Source organism: Hemitrygon akajei, chromosome 6 (assembly GCF_048418815.1).
Source record: "Hemitrygon akajei chromosome 6, sHemAka1.3, whole genome shotgun sequence".
Lineage (NCBI taxonomy): Eukaryota > Metazoa > Chordata > Chondrichthyes > Myliobatiformes > Dasyatidae > Hemitrygon > Hemitrygon akajei.
The window spans coordinates 187,510,738-187,533,569 of record NC_133129.1 but is presented as its reverse complement, the minus strand read 5'-3'; the positions used below and the strand labels follow the sequence as shown (position 1 = coordinate 187,533,569).

At 44.1% G+C, this 22,832-nt stretch overlaps 2 protein-coding genes across 2 annotated transcripts in view; one reads left to right on the top strand and one right to left on the bottom strand.

Annotated features, from left to right (window-relative positions):
* ric8a (RIC8 guanine nucleotide exchange factor A) overlaps window positions 1-9,119 on the bottom strand; it is a 68,021-nt gene extending 58,902 nt beyond the window's left edge. Inside the window, exons 1-2 of the mRNA XM_073049986.1 lie at window positions 8,856-9,119; window positions 3,902-3,949 (exon numbers count right to left, since the gene is read on the bottom strand). Coding sequence (XP_072906087.1) covers window positions 3,902-3,949; window positions 8,856-8,939 — 132 coding nt within the window. The 5' untranslated portion in view covers window positions 8,940-9,119. The remainder of the gene's footprint in view (window positions 1-3,901; window positions 3,950-8,855) is intronic.
* A 3,663-nt stretch (window positions 9,120-12,782) lies between these two features.
* bet1l (Bet1 golgi vesicular membrane trafficking protein-like) overlaps window positions 12,783-22,832 on the top strand; it is a 43,006-nt gene continuing 32,956 nt past the window's right edge. The window contains exon 1 of the mRNA XM_073049985.1: window positions 12,783-12,871. Coding sequence (XP_072906086.1) covers window positions 12,853-12,871 — 19 coding nt within the window. The 5' untranslated portion in view covers window positions 12,783-12,852. The remainder of the gene's footprint in view (window positions 12,872-22,832) is intronic.

Genomic DNA, 22,832 nt, shown 5'->3' with positions numbered 1-22,832 from the left:
GGTAGTGTTGGGTCTTTTAAAGGGCATCACAGAGTCTGCAGAAGTGAGACAAAATAGCACCAACCTCATGAACCCTGTACAGATTACAGAGGAGGTGGTGTTTGCTGCCCTGAAGCAAATCAGGGTGGATAAATCCCCAGGGCCTGACAAGGTGTTCCCTCAGACCCTGCAGGAAGCAAGTGCAGAAATTGCCAGTGCCCTAGCAGAGATATTTAAATCATCCTTAGCGACAGGAGAGGTACCAGAGGATTGGAAAATAGCTGAACCAGGAAATTACAAGCCAGTGAATCTGATATCAGTTGTAGGAAAGTTATTGGAAGGACTGGACATACAAGCATTTGAATAAACATGGACTGATTGAGGATAGTCAGCATGGCTCCATGCCTGGTAGGTCATGTCTAACCAAGCTTATAGAGTTTTTTTTTTAGGAAGTTAACAGGAAAGTTGATGAAGGCAAGGCAGTGAATGTTGTCAAAATGGAATTTAGCAATACATTTGACAGGGTCCTGTATGGAAGGTTGGTCAAGAAGGTTCTGTTGCTCAGCATTCCGGATGAGATAGTTAATTGGATCAGACATTGGCTTTGTGGGAGAAGGCAGAGAGCAGTAGTAGATGGTTGCCTTTCTGACTGAAGGTTTGTGACTAGTGGAGTGCCGCAGGGATCAGTGCTGGGTCCATTGTTATTTGTCATCGATATCAATGATCTGGATGATAATGTGGATGACACCAAGATTGCGAGTGTGGTGGAGAGCGAGGAAGGCTATCATGGTTTGCAGAGGGATCTGCATCAGCTGGAAACATAGGCTGAAAAATGGCAGGTGGAACTTAATGCAGACAAGTGTGAGGTGTTGCACTTCGATAGGACCAACCAGGGTAGGTCTTACAGTGAACGGTAGGGCACTGAGGAGTGTGGTAGGACAAAGGGATCTGGGAATACAGGCCCAAAATTCATTGAAGTCAATTCAAGTAAAGAAAGCTTTTGGCACATTGGCCTTCATAAATCAAAGTATTGAATACAGGAGATGTGATGTCATGTTGAAATTGTATAAGATGTTAGTGAGGATTTTGAAAGAGTACAGAGAAAATTTACAAGGATAGTGCTGGGTCTGGAGGACCTGAGTTATATGAAAGATTGAATAGGTTCAGACCTTATTCCATGGAGTGGAGAAGATTGATACGAGATTTGATAGTACACAAAATTATGAGGGGTACAGATAGGGTAAATACAAACAGGCTTTTTCCACTGAAGTTGGATGGAGATACAACCAGAGATCATAGATTAAGGGTGAAAGGTGAAAAGTTTAATTGGAACAGAACAGAAAACTTTTTCATTGTGAAAATGTGGAATGAGCTGCCAGCACAAATGATGTATGCTAGCTTGATTTCAATGTTTAAGCAAAGTTTGGATAGGTACGTGGATGGTAGGGATATGGACGGCTATGGTTCTGGTGCAGTCGGGGTATGGAGGGCTATGGGAGGAAGCAGTTTAAAATATTTTGGCATGGATTAGATGGGCCAAGAGCCTGTTTCTGTGCTGTATTCTTCTATGATTCCATGACACTAAGATTGGAAGTGCAGTGGATAGCATAGACTCTCATCTAGAGTAGATGAGAGCAAGAAAAAGCATGACACCGGAGATTGCACAAGAGCAGTGCAGCTTCATTGAAGATAGTGGAACACAAAATACATTTCTTCATCCTTAGAATTATTTGTGAGTGCACTAGAGAGGATCAGAAAGACCTATACCTATATGTCGTCAATTATACCAAAGCTTTTGATGAGGTGAGACATGAAAAGCTTATAAAAATCCTTAAGCTCTTGGACATTGATGGGAAAGATATCACAATCATCAGAAATTTGTATTGGGAACAAAGAGCAGGAATGAAAGTGATTTGTTCCAATTAAGAGGGGAATCAGGCAGGGTTGATCTCTCTTCTGACCTATTCAACCTTTATAGCAAGAAGATTTTAAGAGAAATTAGCAGTATTCCAGGCATGATAATTGGTTGATACAATTTAAACAACCTATGATATGTAGATGACACAGTGCTGATAGCTACTTTGAAAGAGAAGCTCCAAGAAATACTGGATAAAGTCAAAGAAAGTACAAAGAGAGGGTTGACCGCAAGACTGAATGTATGGTTCTCACCAAGAAAGTACAGAAATGCGAACTGAAAGTGGACAACGAAACAATCAAACAGATGTGGAATTTCAATTACTTGGAGCATGATAACATCTGACAGTAGGGCTCATGTTGAAATTAGGAGGATGGGGATTGCTAAATGCCTGCTTGAGCGTTTGAGCAAGATACTAAAGAATAATCATTTCTATGGGTAGGAAACTCAAGTGTTGCAGCACAGCGTTCATTCCATACTAACATATGGAGTGAATATTGGACAACATCAAAGCAAAATAACGCTGCAGAAATGTGGCTTTTGAGAATAATGATGAAAATATCGGGGAGGTACGCAGTAAAAATTAAATAAGTTGCGAAAAACTGGAATAAGAAGAGAGCAGATATTAATTTTTAAAAAGGCAGCTGGAATTTCTGGGATATGTACCAGGGAAAGAGAAGCTCAAACACCTTTCAATGATGGTAAAAATTGATGGAAGAAAAAGTTGCTATCAGCTGCGCAAGGCATTCATGAGTTACTAGGGAAAGACAGGCAGAAGTTTTGAAAAGGTTATAGGAACTAGTCAGATTAAAGACAGATGGAAGACCATCATGCACAACACACTGGAGGAACTCAACAGGTTGGGCAGCATCCATGGAAACGAACAGTAAACGTTTCCAGCCGAGACCCTTCGTCAGGACATCTCCCACACATCATATGACATGACACAGAATAATGAGATAGAATAAGCAATATCTTTTTCCTAGAATTGAAATGTCTAATAACAGAGGGCATGCATTTAAGGTATTAAAAAAGGGGGTTAATTTCAAAAGGAGATGTGAGGAGTACTTTTTTTTAAAAAAAAACAGAGTGGTGGATGCCTGGAATGTGCTGCCTGGGGCGGTGGTAGAGCCAGATACATTAGGGACTTTTAAGAGACGTTTAGATAGGCACATGAATGCAAGAAAAATGGAGGGATCTGGGCATTGTGTAGGCAGACGACATCAGTTTGTTGGTCATTAAACCTTTCTCTCTCACCTTCCATGTACGTCACCTAGTTTTAGACCCTACTACCCTGGGGCAAAGATTGAACCATCAATCTTACCTGTGGCCCTCAAGGTAAAGTCATCCCTCAAATGTAAACTCCAGAGAAGACAGTCCCAGTCTATCCAGCTCCTTCAGACCCGCCCCCCCCCCTCCCCCCCCAGTACTGATAACATTCTTATGCAATTTTTGTCAGGGAACAGTGAATCTGGATACCAAGCTTTCTCTATTCATCGCACCCTTTTGAGAGTACAGCACAGTACGTAGTCACCATGTTGTGCCAAAGTAATTAAACTAGTGATTAAAAGTAGAACTAAACTAACCCTTTCTACCCACACAAGGTTCACGTGCCTTTAAGTGATAAATACTCAATGGATACTGGCTTCATCACTGTCCTTCACATATGAAAAAATTAAAGAAAAGAATATTAGCCACCAAAGTTTGTAAATAAAACTCTGAATCATCATTCTGTCCCTTCCCTGTGGTCCTACTCTGCACACTACCCCTCCATTTCTAGTTCTTCGATACCAGGACCCAAATGGCCGGCACATCTATTATTCTAGCAATCCCAATTCACCTTCCAGTTTTGCCTCACCATTGCCAGCACAACCCCCACATTCCCCTGTCCACCAGTACACACTCCTAATGCCCACTCCCCATTCCCTGGTTGATTCCAGCCACCCATCTCCCACTGTGCTGCTCCCATAGTGCCCAGAACCCCTGATCCCCACTTTCACACCTTACCCGTCTCTGGTCTCTCCCCTCCACGTCGAACAGGAAACATTGCGAGTTCTGAAACACAGGGGAGGGAAGTTACAATGGGGCAGCAACTCGCTTGTGTGATTACTACCATTGTGCAGTGACGCCATGTGAAACCAAAGAACCAGTGACGCAAGACAGGAGGATCACTGCTATACCTGATCACACCAATGAGCAGGACTCTGCCCAGAGGTTCAAAATTGCTTAATGTCATTTCCAGTACACAAGTGTAGAGGAGAACAAAATGAGGTACGAAAAAACAAGGTAAGATAAAGAACACATTAATAGAAAACACAATAAATATAAATACATAAGATAGATTATATGTATAGATTGATTGCATGTCCATAAATTTACACTAGGTACAGGTGCATACAGGGAAGGTAACTTTTTGAGTCTGATGGTCCTGGTATGGATGCTACATAGCCTCCTCCACGATGGGAGTGGAACAAACAGTTCATGAGCAGGGTGGGTGGGACCCTTCATGATGTTGCTAACATTTCTTTGGTCCCTCATGGGAACAGAAGCAATGAGGGTAGGCCATTTGACCCAGAGCCTGATCTGTATCATTTTCATGTCCATTCCTGCATCCAGAAACGTATTGAACTCTGATATGAAGGAAAGTGATGACTGAATGTCCCAGCTCATTTTCCAGAGAGATCCCCTCAACTACCCCTCACAGTCAATGCTTGTCAATACAATTAAATGTTCTGAGAGTCTCTGAGCCTTCACCACTCCCCTAGGCAGTGTGTTCAACATTACAAACACCCACTCTGAGTAAAAAAAACTCTTCTTCACATCACCACACACAAAATGCTGAAGGACCAATAAAACATAGGAGCGCAATTAGGCCACTTGGCCCATCGGGTCTAAGCCGCAGTTCCATCATGGCCCAAATATTATCCCTCTCAACCCCATTCACCCTGTAACCCCTGAAGCCCTTATTAAGAACTTAACAAACTCCACTTCATATATACCCAATGACTTGGTCTCCACGGCTGTCTGTGGCAACGAATTCCACACATTCACTACACACTGGCTAAAGAAATTCCTCCTCATCTCCCTTCTGAATGGATGTTCCTCTATTCTGAGGCTGTGCCCTCTGGTTCAAGACTCCATCACTATAGGACACATCTTCTCCAAATCCACTCTATCCAGACCTTTAAATATTCAAAAGTTTTCAATGGCATTTCCCCCCATTCTTCTAAACTTCAGCAAGTACAGGCCGAGAGGTTTCAGATGGCGTTAACCTTCTCATTCCAAGAAAAAAATTCGTGAACCTTCTCTGGACCTTCTCCAATATCAGCACATCTTTTCTTTGATAAGGAAGCCAAAACTGCTCCCACTACACCAAGTACGGTCTGACCAATGCCTTATAAAGCTTCAGCAACATATCTTTGCTCTTGTATTCTAGTCCTCTCAAAATGAATGCTAACATTGCATTTGCCTTCCTTACCAACAACTCAACCTGCAATTTAACCTTTAGGGAATCCTGCACAAGGATTCACAAGTCCCTTTGCAGCTCTGATTTTTTAATTCTCTCTCCATTTAGAAGATAGTCTATGTTCTTATTTCTTTGACGAAAGTGCATAGCAAGGAAACAATGAATGCTACCCCAGTATATTTCCCCTCTTTTTACACTACATATACAACATACATACAAGCCTCGTATTGTAATTAATAGTTTTTATTATGTATTGCTGCCACAAAATAACAAATTTCCTGACATGAAACTCGAATCTGACACATTTTCCGACACTATATTGCATTTTCGTCCATTCTCACAATCTGTCAAAGATCTTCTACAGTTTCCTGGCTTTCTCAACACTACCCACCTCTCCATCCATCTTCATATCATCTGCAAACTTGCCAACACCAACTCCTATGGAACAGCACAAGCCACCAGCAGTTAATCAGAAAAGGCTCCCTTTATTCCCAGTCTTTGTCTCCTGATAATCAGCCAATGCACCATCCACTTTCCTGTAATACCACATGCTTGAAGCCTCATGTGCAGCACTTTGTAAAAGGCCTTCTGAAAATCCAAGTACAGAACAACCACCGATTCTCTTGCACAGCACTGCACCTGTTCAGAGAAGACCACATGGTTCTGCGACTATGCACAGAGTTCTGCACAGTACCCTGCAGAGTACTGTACCTATGTACAGAGTCCCACACAGTACCCCGCACTGCACCTGTGCACAGGGTCCCACACAGTACCGCATCCATTCACAGAAACTCCACGTAGAGAATCCCCATAATTCCGCACCTGCGCAGAACCTCTGCACAGCACTGTACCTGCAAAGGGAACTTCAGACAGTACCCTGCATAGTGCCACACCTGCACACAGGGTCCCACACAGCACCTGTACACAGAATACCCCACAGTACCCTGCATAGTACCGCACCTGTGTGTTAGACCCCACGTAGCACCGCACCTGCAAACAGCACCCTGTACACTGTTTAGCACTTTAGCACTGTTTTCATATCGTTGTTATGGTCTCAGCTTTTATTTTCTGTGTCCCGGCTATCAAAGGCAACCAGATTGTGGGAAGGGTGGGGTGGGGGGGTAGGAAGAGGGGAAGTGGGGGGAAGGGAGGAGAAATAAGTCTTGTTTTGCTGTTGCTTCCGTACTTATTGTGTCCTCTGTGTTCTGCTGAACATGGTGGGCATGTAATGTTGGTGCCAGAATGGGTGACAACACTTGCGGCTGCCCCTTGGGTGTGTTGACTGTTAACACAAACGACACATGTTCCAATGTACACGTAATAAATAAATGAATCTGAACCAATTCCCTGGAACCAGTGTGGCGAATCCTTGCTGCATCCCCTCTGGGAGAGGTCACTGTGCGCCTGTAGCCTGGTCCTCTGGTACAAACGGCCGAAGGCTTTGTGTAATAACAACAGCCGAAATGAATGCAGTTCATCACACAGACCTTAAATATGAACAAACCCTCAGAGGTACAAGGGGGATGCTGGTTGGAATTGATTGGGGAAATGTTGAGTGTATGGTGAATAACTAAGCACTAGCCTTCAAAGTAATAAAATAATATAGAAGAAAGCATAGGGAAGGCCCTTCAGCCCACAATATCTGCACCAACCATGATGCCAGTTTAAACTAATCCCATCTGCCGCCATGTGCTCTAGACATGTGTTCATACAACCAGGCTTTGTGCTGTATACCAGACACCATACTGTCAATGTACAGAAGCTAATCTTATGCATATACCTGTATAGTCACATTAACAGTTACTTGTACATTGTATTTTATGATTTACTTTTGTATTTCTATTTATTGTGTTCTTTATGGTTTTTTTATGTTGCATTGGTTCTGGGAAAAAAATCATTTTGTTCTCCTTTACACCTGTGTACTGCAAAATAACAATAAACAATCTTGCATATTAAATAATTCAACTGATTTCTGTCCTGCCAAACCCTTGGACAACCTTTCTCACTCACCACAATTCCACTAACTTTCATGTCATCAGCTTCTCAAGCACCTTCTCTCTGGTAATAGCAACTGCACTGACTTCAGCCCCCTGACACTCTCACCTCTTTCACTCTTCGTATATCCTCTTTGATCATATTGGCTTGCTTACCTTCATATTTCCGATTCTTTTTACTTTTTTAGTTGGCTTCTGGTGGTTTTTAAAATGTTCATATTCCTCCATCTTCCCACTAATTTTTATTCTATTACAGGCCCTCTCTTTGGCTTTTATAACACCATAAAATACAGGAGCAGAATTAGGCCATTTGGCCCATCAGGTTTGTTCCACTATTTCATCATGGTTGATCCATTTTCCTCTTAGCCCCACTCTCCTGCCTTCTTTCCATGTTAGCTTTGATTTCCCTTGTCAGCCACTGTTGTGTCATCCTGTCTTAAGGAATTTTTTTCTTCTTCGGGATGTATCTGTGCATTCCAAATTGCTCCCAAAAACTCTCGTCATTGCTACTCTGCTGTCATCCCTGCTAGTGTCCTCTTCCAACCAATTTTGGCCAGCTCCTCTTTCGTGCCTCTGTAATTCTCTTTACTCCACTATAATACTGATACATCTGACTTTAGCTTCTACCTCTGAATTGCAGGGTGAATTCTAACATATTTTGATCACTGTCTCCCAAAGGTTCCTTTACCTTAAGCTCCCTAATCAAAGCCAGTTCATTAGACAATAAGCCTTTCTCCTAGTGGGCTCAACCACAAGCTGCTCTAAAAAGCTATCTTGTAAGCATTCTACAAATTCCTTCTCTTGGGATCCAAAATCAGCACTAACCAGTTTTCCCTCCAATGTACCTGAATATTGAAATCCCCCATGACTATAATTCATTGCCTTTTCATGTACATTTTCTATCTCCCATTGTAATTTGTAGACTACAAAAGTCCATAAGACTGCTGTTTAGGGATCTGTATGTTACTTCCATCAAGTTTTTTTTAATGTTTGCAGTTCCTTAACTCTACCCATGAAGATACTACCTATTCCAATCCCATGTCATCTCTTTTTAATGACTTTATTTCAATTTTTACCAACAGAGCAACGCCACCCCCTCTGGCTACCTGCTTGTCCTTTCCATACAATGTGCATCCTTGGATGTTAAGCTCCCAACTATAAGCTTCTTTCAGCTACACCTCAGTACTTGCCCACGTCATACCTGCCAATCTCCATCTGCGCCACAAGATCATCTACTTTATTCTAAATACAGCATGTAATCAAATATAACACCTTCAGCCCTATATTCACCACCCTGTTCAATTTGGTCGCCGGTACACGGCAATTTTGTCCTATCATCTGCCTATCCATCCTCAGCCCACTCGTTTACCTGTATCAAGTTGTATACCGGGAGGGGGGAAGAGAGGGGGCTGCGGGGAGGGGGAGGGGGTCGGTAAGACTGGAACAGGGTGTGATGGGCGGGGGAAAGTGGTGGACAGGGTGAGAGTTAGGGCGGACTCACCTCGGCGATGAAGCGCTGCAGCGCCGGTAACGCGCGGTTCTGATCGCCAGTCTCCACCCGCTCGGTCACCTCGCTCAGCTCCATGGCCGTGAACCGGGGAACGTCTAGCCCTGCCCATAGATACCAGCACCGCTCCCGGCCCACAACGACAAGCACCGCCTTCAACCCGCCTTGGCCGCCCCCTTAGATGCCGTATCCACTCAGCGAAAAACACCTCTCCAGGCCCGGCCTGGTCCCGTCCATGGTTACCGACCCCGCCCACAGCAATAGGTACCGCCTCCGGCACGGTCTGGCTCCGCCCACCGGCTCCCTACCCTCACTATCCAACTCTATTCACCGTGGGTGGGGATAGAAACATATTCATGACTTTAATCAAACATCCCTCACTGGTATTTGTTAACTAAAGACTGAACTTTAAATTCCTCCGTGTTATCACTTCAGAGGGTCTGTTCTGAGTCTAGCACATCAGTTCCGTTATGGAGAAAGCGTGGCAGCACCTCTACTTTCCAAGAAGTTTACAAAGATTTGGGATGATATCTGAAACTTTGATACAGTTCAATAGGTGTGTAGTGAGAGACTTGACTGGTTTCATCACAGCCTGGTATGGAAACACTAATGCCTACAAAGAGTGGATACAACCCAGTCCATCACAGGTAAAACCCTTCCCACCAATGTGGAATCTACATGAAACATTGTCACAGCAACCATCAAGGACCCTCACCATTCAGACCATGTTCTCTTCTCACTCAGGAAGAAGGTACAGCAGCCTCAGGACTCACACCACCAGGTTCAGGAACAGTTATTACCCTTCAACCGTCAGGGTTTTGAACCATGGGGATAACTTCACTCAATTTCACTTGCTTCATTTCTGAAATGTTCCCACCATTTATGGACTCACTTGCAATGACTCTTCATCTCATGTTTTCAATATTTATTGCTTATTATAATTATTTATTTATTTTTGTGTGTATTTCTCGTTGTCTTTTGCACACTGATTGAACGCCTGAGTTGGTGTGGTCTTTCATTGATTCTATTGCCGTTATTATTCTATTATGGATTTATAGAGTATGCTCACAAGAAAATGAATCTCAGTGTTGTATATGGTGACGTATATGTACTTTGATCAGTACTGAGGGTTTGATGACGTTCAACACTGAGTGTAGACAATGAAAACAGCCTGATGGAAGTATTACTAGTGTCTAGCTGGAGCCCCAGCAAGATTGCTTCCACTGTAGACGTGTTTTGGTGATAGTCAAATTGCAGCGGGTCCAGGTCCTTGCTTAGGCAGGAGTTGATTCTGGGCATGACTAACCTCTCAAAGCACTTAATCACAGTTGTCATAAGTTCAACTGGATGATGGTCATTGAGGCAGCTCACCCTGCTCTTCTTGGACACTGGTATGATTGTTGTCCTTTTGAAGCAAGTGAGCACCTCTGACTGTAGCAATGAGAGACTGAAGATGTCCTTGAACACTCCCACCAGTTGACTGGCACAGGTTTTCAGAACTCCACTAGATACACCATCAGAGCCTTACACCTTACAAGGTCTCACCCTCATCCTGACATTGGCCTCTGAGCCAGAGTCACAGATGCTGCAGGGATTCACACATTTGTTCTCTCTCTCCACGTTTGCATTGAACATACTTGATTGACAACCCTAGCAGAAGAATCCAAGGATCTCAGACTCCTGCTAAATCCTCTGACCCACTACATACAGCTCCAATCCTTTTCAAACCTCTACATTAGATCAGCATGTTGTCTCGGTTGGTCATGCCCCTCTAGAAAGGCTTATACCCAAGCTCTGTTATTTTTAAATTTGGTGTTGGATGAAGGTCAAGATTACTGTTTTTATTGTGTTCTTATTTAATTTTAGCTTTTTTTCTGCTTGCTGGAATGTTGGTAGAATCAGACAAGAGAATGACTGAATGTATTCAGGACATATAGTTATGTCTGTATGTTAATGAACAACCTCAACCCTTAATATTGCTTTTCCTTTTCATCCATCTACCCCATCCTGTGTCCCAGCTACTTGACTCCCCCACCCTCCCCACATTCTGCCCTCCTTACAATTCCTCTTCCACCAACCCCCTCCCTCCACAGCACACACACACCACCCATTCCACACCCTAAATGGCACCAGGACTCAATTACCCCAAAGTCCTCACCTTCCACTCCCTTGACCTTCCCCTTCCTTCAAACCGACCCCCACACCATAGACCGTCCTCTGACTCCCACTCATCGACCCTCCCATAAACCCCACCCTCCTCTCCCTCAGCCCTTCCCTGACTTCCCACCTTTCCCTCCATCAACACTCCCCTGACTTCCCACCCTCCTCTCCCTTGACACCCCATCCTCCCACCCTCAATGACACACCCTCCACTCCATCAATCTTCCACTACTCATCTCCCTTTACCCTCCCTCTATTTCCATTGTTTTATTTCAAGGGGAATAGAATGTAAAAGCAAGAAGATAATGCTGAGCCTAGACTGGACTGCCAACACAGATGCCTTGTGCAGGAAGGCACAGAGTCGACTGTACTTCCTAAGAAGGTTGGCGTCATTCAATGTCTGTAGTGAGATGCTGAAGATGTTCTATAGGTCAGTTGTGGAGAGCGCCCTCTTCTTTGTGGTGGCGTGTTGGGGAGGAAGCATTAAGAAGAGGGACGCCTCACGTCTTAATAAGCTGGTAAGGAAGGCGGGCTCTGTCGTGGGCAAAGTACTGGAGAGTTTAACATCGGTAGCTGAGCGAAGGGCGCTGAGTAGGCTACGGTCAATTATGGATAACTCTGAACATCCTCTACATAGCACCATCCAGAGACAGAGAAGCAGTTTCAGCGACAGGTTACTATCGATGCAATGCTCTCAGACAGGATGAAGAGGTCAATACTCCCCAATGCCATTAGGCTTTACAATTCTACCGCCAGGACTTAAGAACTTTTTAAAAGCTATTATTAATGCTTTTTGAGATAGTGATTTAGATGCATATCATATTTTTTACTGAGTTAAGTATTGTATGTAATTAGTTTTGCTACAACAAGTGTATGGGACATTGGAAAAAAAGTTGAATTTCCCCATGGGGATGAATAAAGTATCTATCTATCTATCTATCTATCTATCTATCTATCTATCTATCTATCTATCTTATAAGACATTAGACAGGCCACACTTGAAGTATTGTCATCAGTTTTGGACCTCAAATCTCAGAAAGAAAGTGTGGTCAATGGAGAGAGTCCAGAGAAGGTTCACAAGAATGATTCCGGGAATGAAGAGGTTAGCTTATGAGGAGAATTTGGCAGCCTTGGGCTTGTACTCACTGGAATTTAGAAGAATGCGGAAGGATCTCATTGAAACCTACCAAGTGTTGATAGGACCAGATAGGGTGGATGTGGAGAAGATGTTTGTATCCAGAACTAGAGGGAACAGCCTCAAAATATAGAAGCAACCTTTTAGAACAGAGGTAAGGAGGAAATCTTTTAGCCAGAGTAGTGAATCTGTGGAATGCTCCGCCACAGACTGCATTGAAGGCCAAGCCCGTGGGTATACTTAAGGCAAAAGTGAGTCCTGATGAAGGGTCTCGGCCCGAAACGTCGACAGTGCTTCTCCCTATAGATGCTGCCTAGCCTGCTGCGTTCCACCAGCATTTTGTGTGTGTTGCTTGAATTTCCAGCATCTGCAGATTTCCTCCTGTAAGGCAGAAGTTGATCATTTTCCGATCAGTCAGGGCGTCAAAGGTGAGAAGGCAGGTGTATGGGGTTGAGTGGGATCTGGGATCAGCCATGATGGAATGAAGGAACAGATTCAATGGGCTGAATGGCCTTATTCAGCTCCTATGTTTTTTGGTATAATTGATCCCCTCCGCACTCCGCCTTCCGCTTTGATTGACAGCTGCCCCACACGTCATTCTGATTGACAGATGCCCGACCCGCCTACACTTTGATTGACAGTTTCCCCGCCTCTGGCCTGCGCTCAATCTACTCTCCCAGAAGGCAGCGCGCGGCAATGGCGGAAAGGAACCGAGGTGAGGCGTCTGGGGGATCTAATCCAGCCCCGGGACTGGGAGCAGCAGCTGGTCTCAGCGGGAGGGGCAGGGGCAGGGGGAGGGGAAGCGCCGTGCCACCAACTACTCCGGCCCGGGAAGGAAAATCGGCATCAAATATCCTCACTACTAAAGCCCGGAGATGGAGGGTGCCGCGGCGGACCTGGAACCGGACACCTCACCACGTTCCCCTAGCCATTCCGGGTACTGTCCTACATCACCGGTCCGGGATGGTCCACAGTATCCCCACGTCACCCCCGTACTACCTCTGGCTTCCCCCTTGCGGTTCCCAGTACCCCCACTCAGAGGAGGGAATGGGGGTATAGGTCGTAACTGGTGAGAATCCCCTGTGTGCCAGCACAGGTTCAATGGGCCGAATCGTCTTCCCCTGTGACATAATACTTTTGTAGCGTGATGTGGATCCAGGGAGTGTTGTAACTGTGGAGTGTTACCTTCAGACAGAGAGGGTTCATAATCATCAACCTGGTTCTCCCTCAGTATCAAACAACACACACAAAATGCTGGTGGAAACACTGTTGACGTTTCGGGCCACGACCCTCCCCCCACTACTTTCAAATTTCTTATTATCTCTCCTTTCAGTTAGTCCTGATGAAGGGTCTCGGCCCGAAGCGTCAACAGTGCTTCTCCTTATATATGCTGCCTGGCCTGCTGTGTTCCACCGGGATTTTGTGTGTGTTGTTTGAATTTCCAGCATCTGCAGATTTCCTTGTGTTTGCTCCCTCAGTATAATCCCTTTTTTATACAAAACTACAAAAGTTCATTTATACAAAAATACACAACGTACAAACTTCAGATATTTACAAGATAGTGAGGAAATTCAAATTAAAATATTATCATTACTGTCTGTAAAACAATAATGGGGAACCCCTCCCCACTCCCAAAAATACACCCACTACCCTTTGTGACCACATGCTGTCACTCCAAGGATATCAGGGCATGAATGTATTCCCAGAGGAGAGACAGGCAGTTGGCCCTGGCAGAGCCTGACTGTTTACGATTTACGTCAACGATTTAGATGAAGGCATTGAGAATAACATCAGCAAGTTTGCTGATGATACTAAGCTGGGTGGCAGTGTGACATGTGATGAGGATGTTAGGAGAATTCAGGGTGACTTGGATAGGCTGGGTGAGTGGGCAGATACTTGGCAGATGACGTTTAATGTGAATAAGTGTGAGGTTATCCACTTTGGGAGTAAGAACAGGAAGGCAGATTATTATCTGAACGGTGTAGAGTTAGGTAAGGGAGAAATACAAAGAGATCTAGGAGTCCTTGTTCATCAGTCACTGAAGGTGAATGAGCAAGTGCAGCAGGCAGTGAAGAAGGCTAATGGAATGTTGGCCTTTATTACAAAGGGAATTGAATACAAGAGCAAGGAAATCCTCTTGCATTTGTACAGGGCCCTGGTGAGACCACACCTGGAGTATTGTGTACAGTTTTGGTCTCCAGGGTTAAGGAAGGACATCCTGGCTGTAGAGGAAGTGCAGCGTTGATTCACAAGGTTAATTCCTGGGATGTCAGGACTGTCTTACGCAGAGAGGTTAGAGAGACTGGGCTTGTACACGCTGGAATTAAGGAGATTGAGAGGGGATCTGATTGCAACATATAAGATTATTAAGGGATTGGACAAGATAGAGGCAGGAAATATGTTCCAGATGCTGGGAGAGTCCAGTACCAGAGGGCATGGTTTGAGAATAAGGGGTAGGTCATTTAGGACAGAGTTAAGGAAAAACTTGTCCCAGAGAGTTGTGGGGGTCTGGAATGCACTGCCTCGGAAGGCAGTGGAGGCCAATTCTCTGGATGCTTTCAAGAAGGAGCTAGATAGGTATCTTATGGATAGGGGAGTCAAGGGATATGGGGATAAGACAGGAACTGGGTATTGATAGTAGATGATCAGCCATGATCTCAAAATTGCGGTGCAGGCTTGAAGGGCCGAATAGTCTACTTCTGCACCTATTGTCTATTGACTGTCTGCTGCTTGACCTGTGAATGTCCATCTTGTACAGCGACAGGATCACCAGTAAATCTTCTGCTGACCCATCCCCTTTCTGTACTGGGTACTGTTACGAACCCTGTAACTGGGTCACTTACCAGCAAAGTTAGAGAGGTCCGTTGAAGTCTGATGGTACTATCTTTAACAGTATTTATTGGTAAAAATACACAAAAATAATATCAATGCAAACATACAGATAATATACGTTGTCAATACTAAATCTAAAAGTGCGGGTATAATAATAATCAATAAGAAATAGCTCTATTGTTGTCTAGGGGATAATGTATTGTCCGATGGAAATATAAAAGTCACGCAGTTCATGCAGGCTTCAGCCTTTAGTTGGAGTCAAGAGAGAGTTTTTTAGAAACTTGCCAGCTTTTCCTTTTTATGATGTCGATCCTTCCAGAGTTCTGTTGGTGTTGGTTTCTCCTTTAGCTAAAGCCGTTCTTCCGTGGTAAGACCCCAATCCTGGCAAAGGGAATGGATGCACGCGGGCCCCCACTGGCTGTCGCTATTAAACGCTGTCACGGGATTTCTAGCGCTTCTCCTGGTGTGTCTGAAGGACTTGTTCCCCAGACCCTCTTTTATCCTTACTCACGGGGTCTCAGATGTCATTCAGATTGGGATGATGCAATCCCTCAACCAGCCCACTCTGGTCATTCCCTGAGGGCTTCAATGAATAGTACAGTACTCAATACACAATTCCATCTCCAAGAGACAATAGTCGTTATCAATGGTTCCGCCTTTCTGGGGGCCAGGACACATTCCAAACCCTTGTGGATTCTGCGTGTCTCTCTCTCATTTCCTGGGTCCCAGACCTGAATTAATAGCCATCTTGCGATTCTCAAAAAGGAGGGGGCTACTTTGTACCCTTGGCCCCTCAGAGTTGTGGCACATTCGTAACAGTACCCATATGTGAGGAGCGCAGGGCTGAAGTGGAAGCAAAACCTTGTTAAAGTCAAATCTGAATAAAACGCGGTAAACCAGATTCTTATAGTTACAACAGTTTATTGCGTACCCTCCTGCAGGAGTTTGAGACCCAACTGTCAAAAGAAAGGCAAGTAAGTACTGCCACCATCCGACAAGTGGATCTTCTCCCTCAGGTTACAGCCATAATCTATACATAGTAAGCCCCATACATTACTGTTGCAAGATATTATTTGAACTGGTACGATCACCAAGTCTGTGCAGAACTTAGTTACAGATAAGGGAGTCTGCTACATCAAGGCTTAATTACAGATGGCTGTGCTGTCCAGTCCTTATCGGTGAGCCCTCCTCCCCCTACTCAAACGAGAGTACAATGTACAATGTTAGCAATTTCTCAAGGTCTCTCTGTAAACCAGAGAGAACTGGTATGTGCCTGTCTTAGCTGACTGCTGAAAGCAGAGTTTACTTCAGTTCAAAAGTTCCTATCCAGTCCCAATTATTCTTTTAGCCAGAGATTACATGGGTTCAAAATAATTTTTATATCTCCGATTCCTCAACCTGAGGAGCTGGCCCTTCAGATATTCAAAGGGGCTGCAAACTGTCACACTCGATATAAGCGTGATACAGAACGGACAGGTGGACGGGATGCCTGTAAACCTACATAAAAGCTTGTTGCAGCTACTGCCCTTTGCAACACCTTCCACTCCAGGTCCCCAATGTACATGGGAATGACCCTTGCATAAAGGGATTTTCATTGGGGACCTCCCCCACCACCAGGTGATGAAACAGATTGCTATGGTGTATGGTCATCAGAGGAAGGAAAGGAAGTAAAGTGTGTGCAGGAACCTCCTTGGTACATCGTGCAAGGGTACAGTAGGCATCCCTGCAAGACGGCTCACATGTGGGACCCTCTCCTGAGAGGTGTCTTGGGCCATGTGTCCAATGACCAGTCCTGCCGAGGTGTTTTGGCCCGAAGTGTGGACTGTACTCTTCCTAGATGCTGCCTGGCCTGATGAATTCCTCCAGCATTTTGTATTTTTTGTTTGGATTTCCAGCATCGGCAGATTTTCTCTTATTTGTGAGCAATTCCAGCTGACCAGAGGTTAGCACAGCTGGAGCACCTCCATGCCCACGAGTCTCATTGAAACCCACCATGATGGCATGGGGACCAGTCCTCACAGCCAGAGCACCATCCTTGCCCCACTCTCAGTACCTCCCCCCACAGTGTGACTCTCTTAAGACCTCCCCTCCCTCAGTATCTGCCCTTCCCACAGTTTGACTATCCCCCAGTACCACCCTTCCCACAGTGCAACACTCCCTTGTCTTTGTCTCTCCTGTGTTGCAGCACTCCCTCGAAGTGGTGTACCTTGTTGGCAGCTCCTGATACTGCCCGACATTTATTGAACAAGAACATTGACCACTAGAGGTGTCTGGTAGTTTATTTGAGCAAACACAGGAAACGTTTAACATGCTATAATCATCAACATTAGGTCAGAGTAATCTAACCGGTTACCTGTCAGTTTGACACTTTCATAATTTTTCCATTAAACACAATTGGCAGCCCTTTACTCTAAACTGTCTATATCTTTCACCATCTAATTATACAAGGGCATATTCGCCCAACCTCCTGCCCTGACATGTAACCTCATTCCTATTTACCAGGTGTTGGGCAGTTAATTTTTATGTGTCTAATGGAATGAAACATGGTTCTGTATTGCCGACGTTAGCTTTTTTTTAAAATGATTTATTTGAGGAGACATCTTTCTGAGCTTATTTACCATTCACCAGCAGACTCACAAAACAAGTGCCCAGGCAAGAGCTCGTATTAGCTGTTATTGCACAGAGGGGAACAGAATTACTGGTTCTTTGATATGAAGTTATTGCACAGCGGGGCTATCACACTGATCATAAGACATAAGAGCAAAATTAAGCTATTTGGCCCATCAAGTCTGTTCCACCATTCCATCATTATCCCCCTCAACTCCATTCTCCTGCCTTCTTTCTCCGTGTAAACTTTGATACACTAACTAATCAAGAACCCATCAACCTCCACTCTAAATATACTCAGTAACTTGGCCTCCACAATTGTCAGTGGCAATAAGTTCTACAAATTCACCACATGTGGCTAAAGAAATTCCTCTTCATTAACTTGATGACGGTGAGGACAATATGAGTGAGGTTGATGTTCTGGAGCATGTTGATATTAAGAGAGAGGAGGTGATGGAGTTGTTAAAATACATTAGGACGGATAAGTCCCTGGGGCTTGATGGAATATTCCCTAGGCTGCTGCATGAGGCAAGGGAAGAGATTGCTGAACCTCTGGCTAGGATCTTTATGTCCTCGTTGTCCACGGGAATGGTACCGGAGGATTGGAGGGAGGCGAATGTTGTCCCCTGTTCAAAAAATGTAGTAGGGATAGTCCAGGTAATTATAAACCAGTGAGCCTTACGTCTGTGGTGGGAAAGCTGTTGGAAAAGATTCTTAGAGATAGGATTTATGGGCATTTAGAGAATCATGGTCTGATCAGGGACAGTCAGCATGGCTTTGTGAAGGGCAGATCGTGCCTAACAAGCCTGATAGAGTTCTTTGAGGAGGTAACCAGGCATATAGATGAGGGTAGTGCAGTGGATGTGATCTACATGGATTTTAGTAAGGCATTTGACAAGGTTCCACACAGTAGGCTTATTCAGAAAGTCAGAAGGCATGGGATCCAGGGAAGTTTGGCCAGGTGGATTCAGAATTGGCTTGCCTGCAGAGGGCAGGGGGTCGTCGTGGATGGAGTACATTCAGATTAGAGGGTTGTGAATAGTAGTGTCCCACAAGGATCTGTTCTGGGACCTCTACTTTTTGTGATTTTTATTAACAACCTGGATGTGGGGTTAGAAGGGTGGGTTGGCAAGTTTGCAGATGACACAAAGGTTGATGGTGTTGTAGATAGTGTAGAGGATTGTCGAAGATTGCAGAGAGACATTGATAGGATGCAGAAGTGGGCTGAGAAGTGGCAGATGGAGTTCAACCCAGAGAAGTGTGAGGTGCTACACTTTGGAAGGACAAACTCCAAGGCAGAGTACAAAGTAAATGGCAGGATACTTGGTAGTGTGGAGGAGCAGAGGGATCTGGGGGTACATGTCCACAGATCCCTGAAAGTTGCCTCACAGGTAGATAGGGTAGTTAAGAAAGCTTATGGGGTGTTAGCTTTCATAAGTCGAGGGACAGAGTTTAAGAGACGCAATGTAATGATGCAGCTCTATAAAACTCTAGTTAGGCCACATTTGGTGTACTGTGTCCAGTTCTGGTCACCCCAGTATAGGAAGAATGTGGAAGCATTGGAAAGGGTACAGAGGAGATTTACCAGGATGCTGCCTGGTTTAGAGAGTATGCATTATGATCAGAGATTAAGGGAGCTAGGGCTTTACTCTTTGGAGAGAAGGAGGATGAGAGGAGACATGATAGAGGTGTACAAGATAGTGCGAGGAATAGACAGAGTGGACAGCCAGCACCTCTTCCCCAGGGCACCACTGCTCAGTACAAGAGGACATGGCTTTAAGGTAAGGGGAGGGAAGTTCAAGGGGGATATTAGAGGAAGGATTTTCACTCAGAGAGTGGTTGGTGCGTGGAATGCACTGCCTGAGTCAGTGGTGGAGGCAGATACACTAGTGAAGTTTAAGAGACTACCAGACAGGTATATGGAGGAATTTAAGGTAGGGGGTTATATGGGAGGCAGGGTTTGAGGGTCGGCACAACATTGTGGGCCGAAGGGCCTGTACTGTGCTGTACTGTTCTATGTTCTATGTTCATTTCTGTTTTAAATGGATGTCCCTCTATTCTGAGTCTGTACCTTCTGGTCCTAGACTCTCCCATTATAGGAAAGAGCCTCTCCATATCTACTCTTTCTAGGCATTTCAATAGTCAATGAGATTCCTCCCCCCCCCCCCATTCTTCTGAACTCCAGGGAGAACAGGCCCAGACCCATCAAATGCTCCTCATATGACAGTATTTTCATTCGTATGATCATTCTCTGACATGGGTTTTCCATTCTTCTGTGGAGATTTGGCATGATATCTATAACTTTGACAAACTTCTATAGATGTGAAATGAAGATTGTATAGACAAGCTGCATCGCAGCCTGGTATGGAAACACCAATGCCTTTGAACAGAAAATCCTACAAAAGGTAGTGGGTACGTCATGGGTAAAACCCCCCCCAACCATTGAGCACAACGACATGGAAAGCTGTCACGAGAGCAGCGTCCATCATCACTCTTCCTGCTGCTGCCACAAGGTACAGGAGCTTCAGAACTTGCACCACCAGGTTACTACCTCTCAATCATCTAGTGCATCTTTGAACTGTGGAAGGAAACCAGAGCACCCTTGGAAAACCCTTACAGAATGGCATCAGTATTAAATTTTGAATTCTGAACTCTGGAATGCCCTGAGCTGATATGCTGCTGTGGCACTCTGGAGTGCAGGAGATTGAGAGGAGAATTGATACAAGTATACAAAATTATGAAGATTATAGATAGGATAAATGTAAGGAGGCATTTTCCACTGAGGTTGGGTGAATATAGAACTAGAGGTTATGAGGTAAGGGTGAAAGGTGATATATTTAAGAGGAACCTAAGGAGGAATTCCTTCACTCAGTGTGTTGAGAGTGTGGAATGAGCTTCAAGTGGTGGATATGGTTGGATTGCAATGGAACACTGGCCTCAAATCTAACACTTAATAAAAATTGATGCATGCACGTTTTGCATGCCACATTTCCCGAGGAGACATTAGAGTGTGAAAAGGGAGAGAAAGTTTAAAAGAAGCAAGTGGATTAGTTGGCATATTTTGTGTGCCATGGTCCTGAGGAGACACCGGATTATGTCGAGGAAGAAAGTTTAAAAGAAGTGAGTCAGTTTATTTTACGCACCACAGTTCCAGAGGAGGCATTGGATTGCATATAATTAAGGAGTTGGCAAAGACAAAAATAAAGAAGAGAGCTTAAGCGGAGTGGCCATGGTGTGAGTGGGTCTACGTTAGAGTAGGAAGTTGAGGTTTCCATGAGGCATACGCCATAGGTAGATTATTTTTGTTATTTATTTACTTTTTCTTATTGTAGAATTAGAGCACTGGTGTACTTGGTAAGTGAGACACCTTCAGAAGTGAAATTTTGAGAGTATAGAGTTTATATGTTCCTGTCAGAATGAAAGGCAAGGATAATAGTTTGAAGGAACCTTAGTTTTTGAGAGCTATTGAGGACCTGGTTAAGCAAAAGAAGGTGGTGCATAGCAGGTAGGAACAAATGAAGTATTTGAGGAGTACAGGAAATGCAAGAGAACACTTAAAAAGGAAATCAGAAGGGGTAAAATAAAGGATGAGGTTGCTTTAGCAGACAAGGTGAAGAAGAAACCTAAGGACTTCTACAGATATATTAAGAGCAAAAGGACAAAATTAGCCTTCTGCAAGATCAGAATGGTATTCTATGCTTGAGCAAAAAAAGACAAAAGAGATAGTAAATGGATTTTTTGCACCTGTATTTACATGGGAGATGGACACAGAGTCTACAGAAGTAAGGCAAAGCAGCAGTGAGGTCATGGTGCTTGTACAGATTGCAGAGGAGGAGGTGTTTGCTGTCTTTATTCAAATTGGCCACAAGGTGAGGTGGTGGAGAATTGGAGCTAAAGATGTTCCATTATTTAAAAAGGCTCTAAGAATAAGCCAGAAAATTATAAGTTGATAAGCCTGGTATCACTAGTGGGATAGTTATTAGAAGATATTCTAAGGAACTTGAAGCTTAGAAAAATAGAGGGCTATGGGTAGCCCTAGGTAATTTCTAAAGTAATTACATGTTCAGCTCAGCATTGTGGGCCGAAGAACCTGTATTGTGCTGTAGGTTTTCTATGTATCTATGAACAGATATATAAGTATTTGGATAGACAGGGACAGATTAGGGATAGTTAACATGGCATTGTGTATAGTAGGTTGTGACTAACCAATCTTAAGAGTTTTTTGAGGAAGTTACCAGAAAAGGTGATAAAGGCAATATACTTGCCTTACACCTATGAATGTGGCTTAAGTGCAGTTCCAACACCACATACAAGTCTGCTGATGACATCACTGTTGTTGGCTGTAGCAAGGATGGTGATGAATTAACGTACAGGTTTGTTGAATAACAACAACATCTCACTCAATGTCAGTAAGACCAAAGAACTGATTGTGGACTTCAGAAGAGGGAAACCAGAGGTCCATGAGCCAATAATTATCAGAGGTGGAGAGGGTCAGTAACTTTAAATTCCTGGGTGTCACTATCTTAGATGATCTGTTGTAAGAAAAAGCACGAGAACACCTCTACTTCCCCAGGAATCTGTGGAGATTGGGCATATCATCAAAGACCTTGGCAAACTTCTATAGATGTGTGGTGGAAAGTGTGTTAATTAGCTGCATTACAGCCTGGTATGGGAACATGAATGCCTTTGAGCAGAAAATCCTATAAAAGGTAGTGAATTCAGCCCGGTACCTCACAGGTAAAACCCTCCAACCATTGAGCACATCTAAGAATGTTGCTGTAGAAAAGCAGCATCCATTATCAAAGACCCTCACCACCCAGGCTGTGCTCTTTTCTCACTGCTGCCATCAGGTAAAAGATACAGGTGCCTCAGGACTCGCACCACCAGGTTTAAAAACAGTTACTACCCCTCAGTCATCAGGCTCTTGAACAAAAAGGGATAACTATACTTATTCAATTTCTGGTGTGCCTACAACTGATGATCTCACTTTAAGGACTCTTTATCTTGTTTTATCATGTTTGTTATTTATTGTTGTTTACTTACATTTGTATTTGCATAGTTTGTCGTTCATTGATTCTGTTTATAGTTACTGTTCTATAGATTTGCTAAGTATGCCCACAGAAAAAGAATCTCAGGGTCGTATGTGATGACATGTATGTACTCTGATAATAAATTTTTACTTTGGGCTTTGGATAATGTCTACATAGACTACAGCAAGGCCCTTAACATGATCCCAC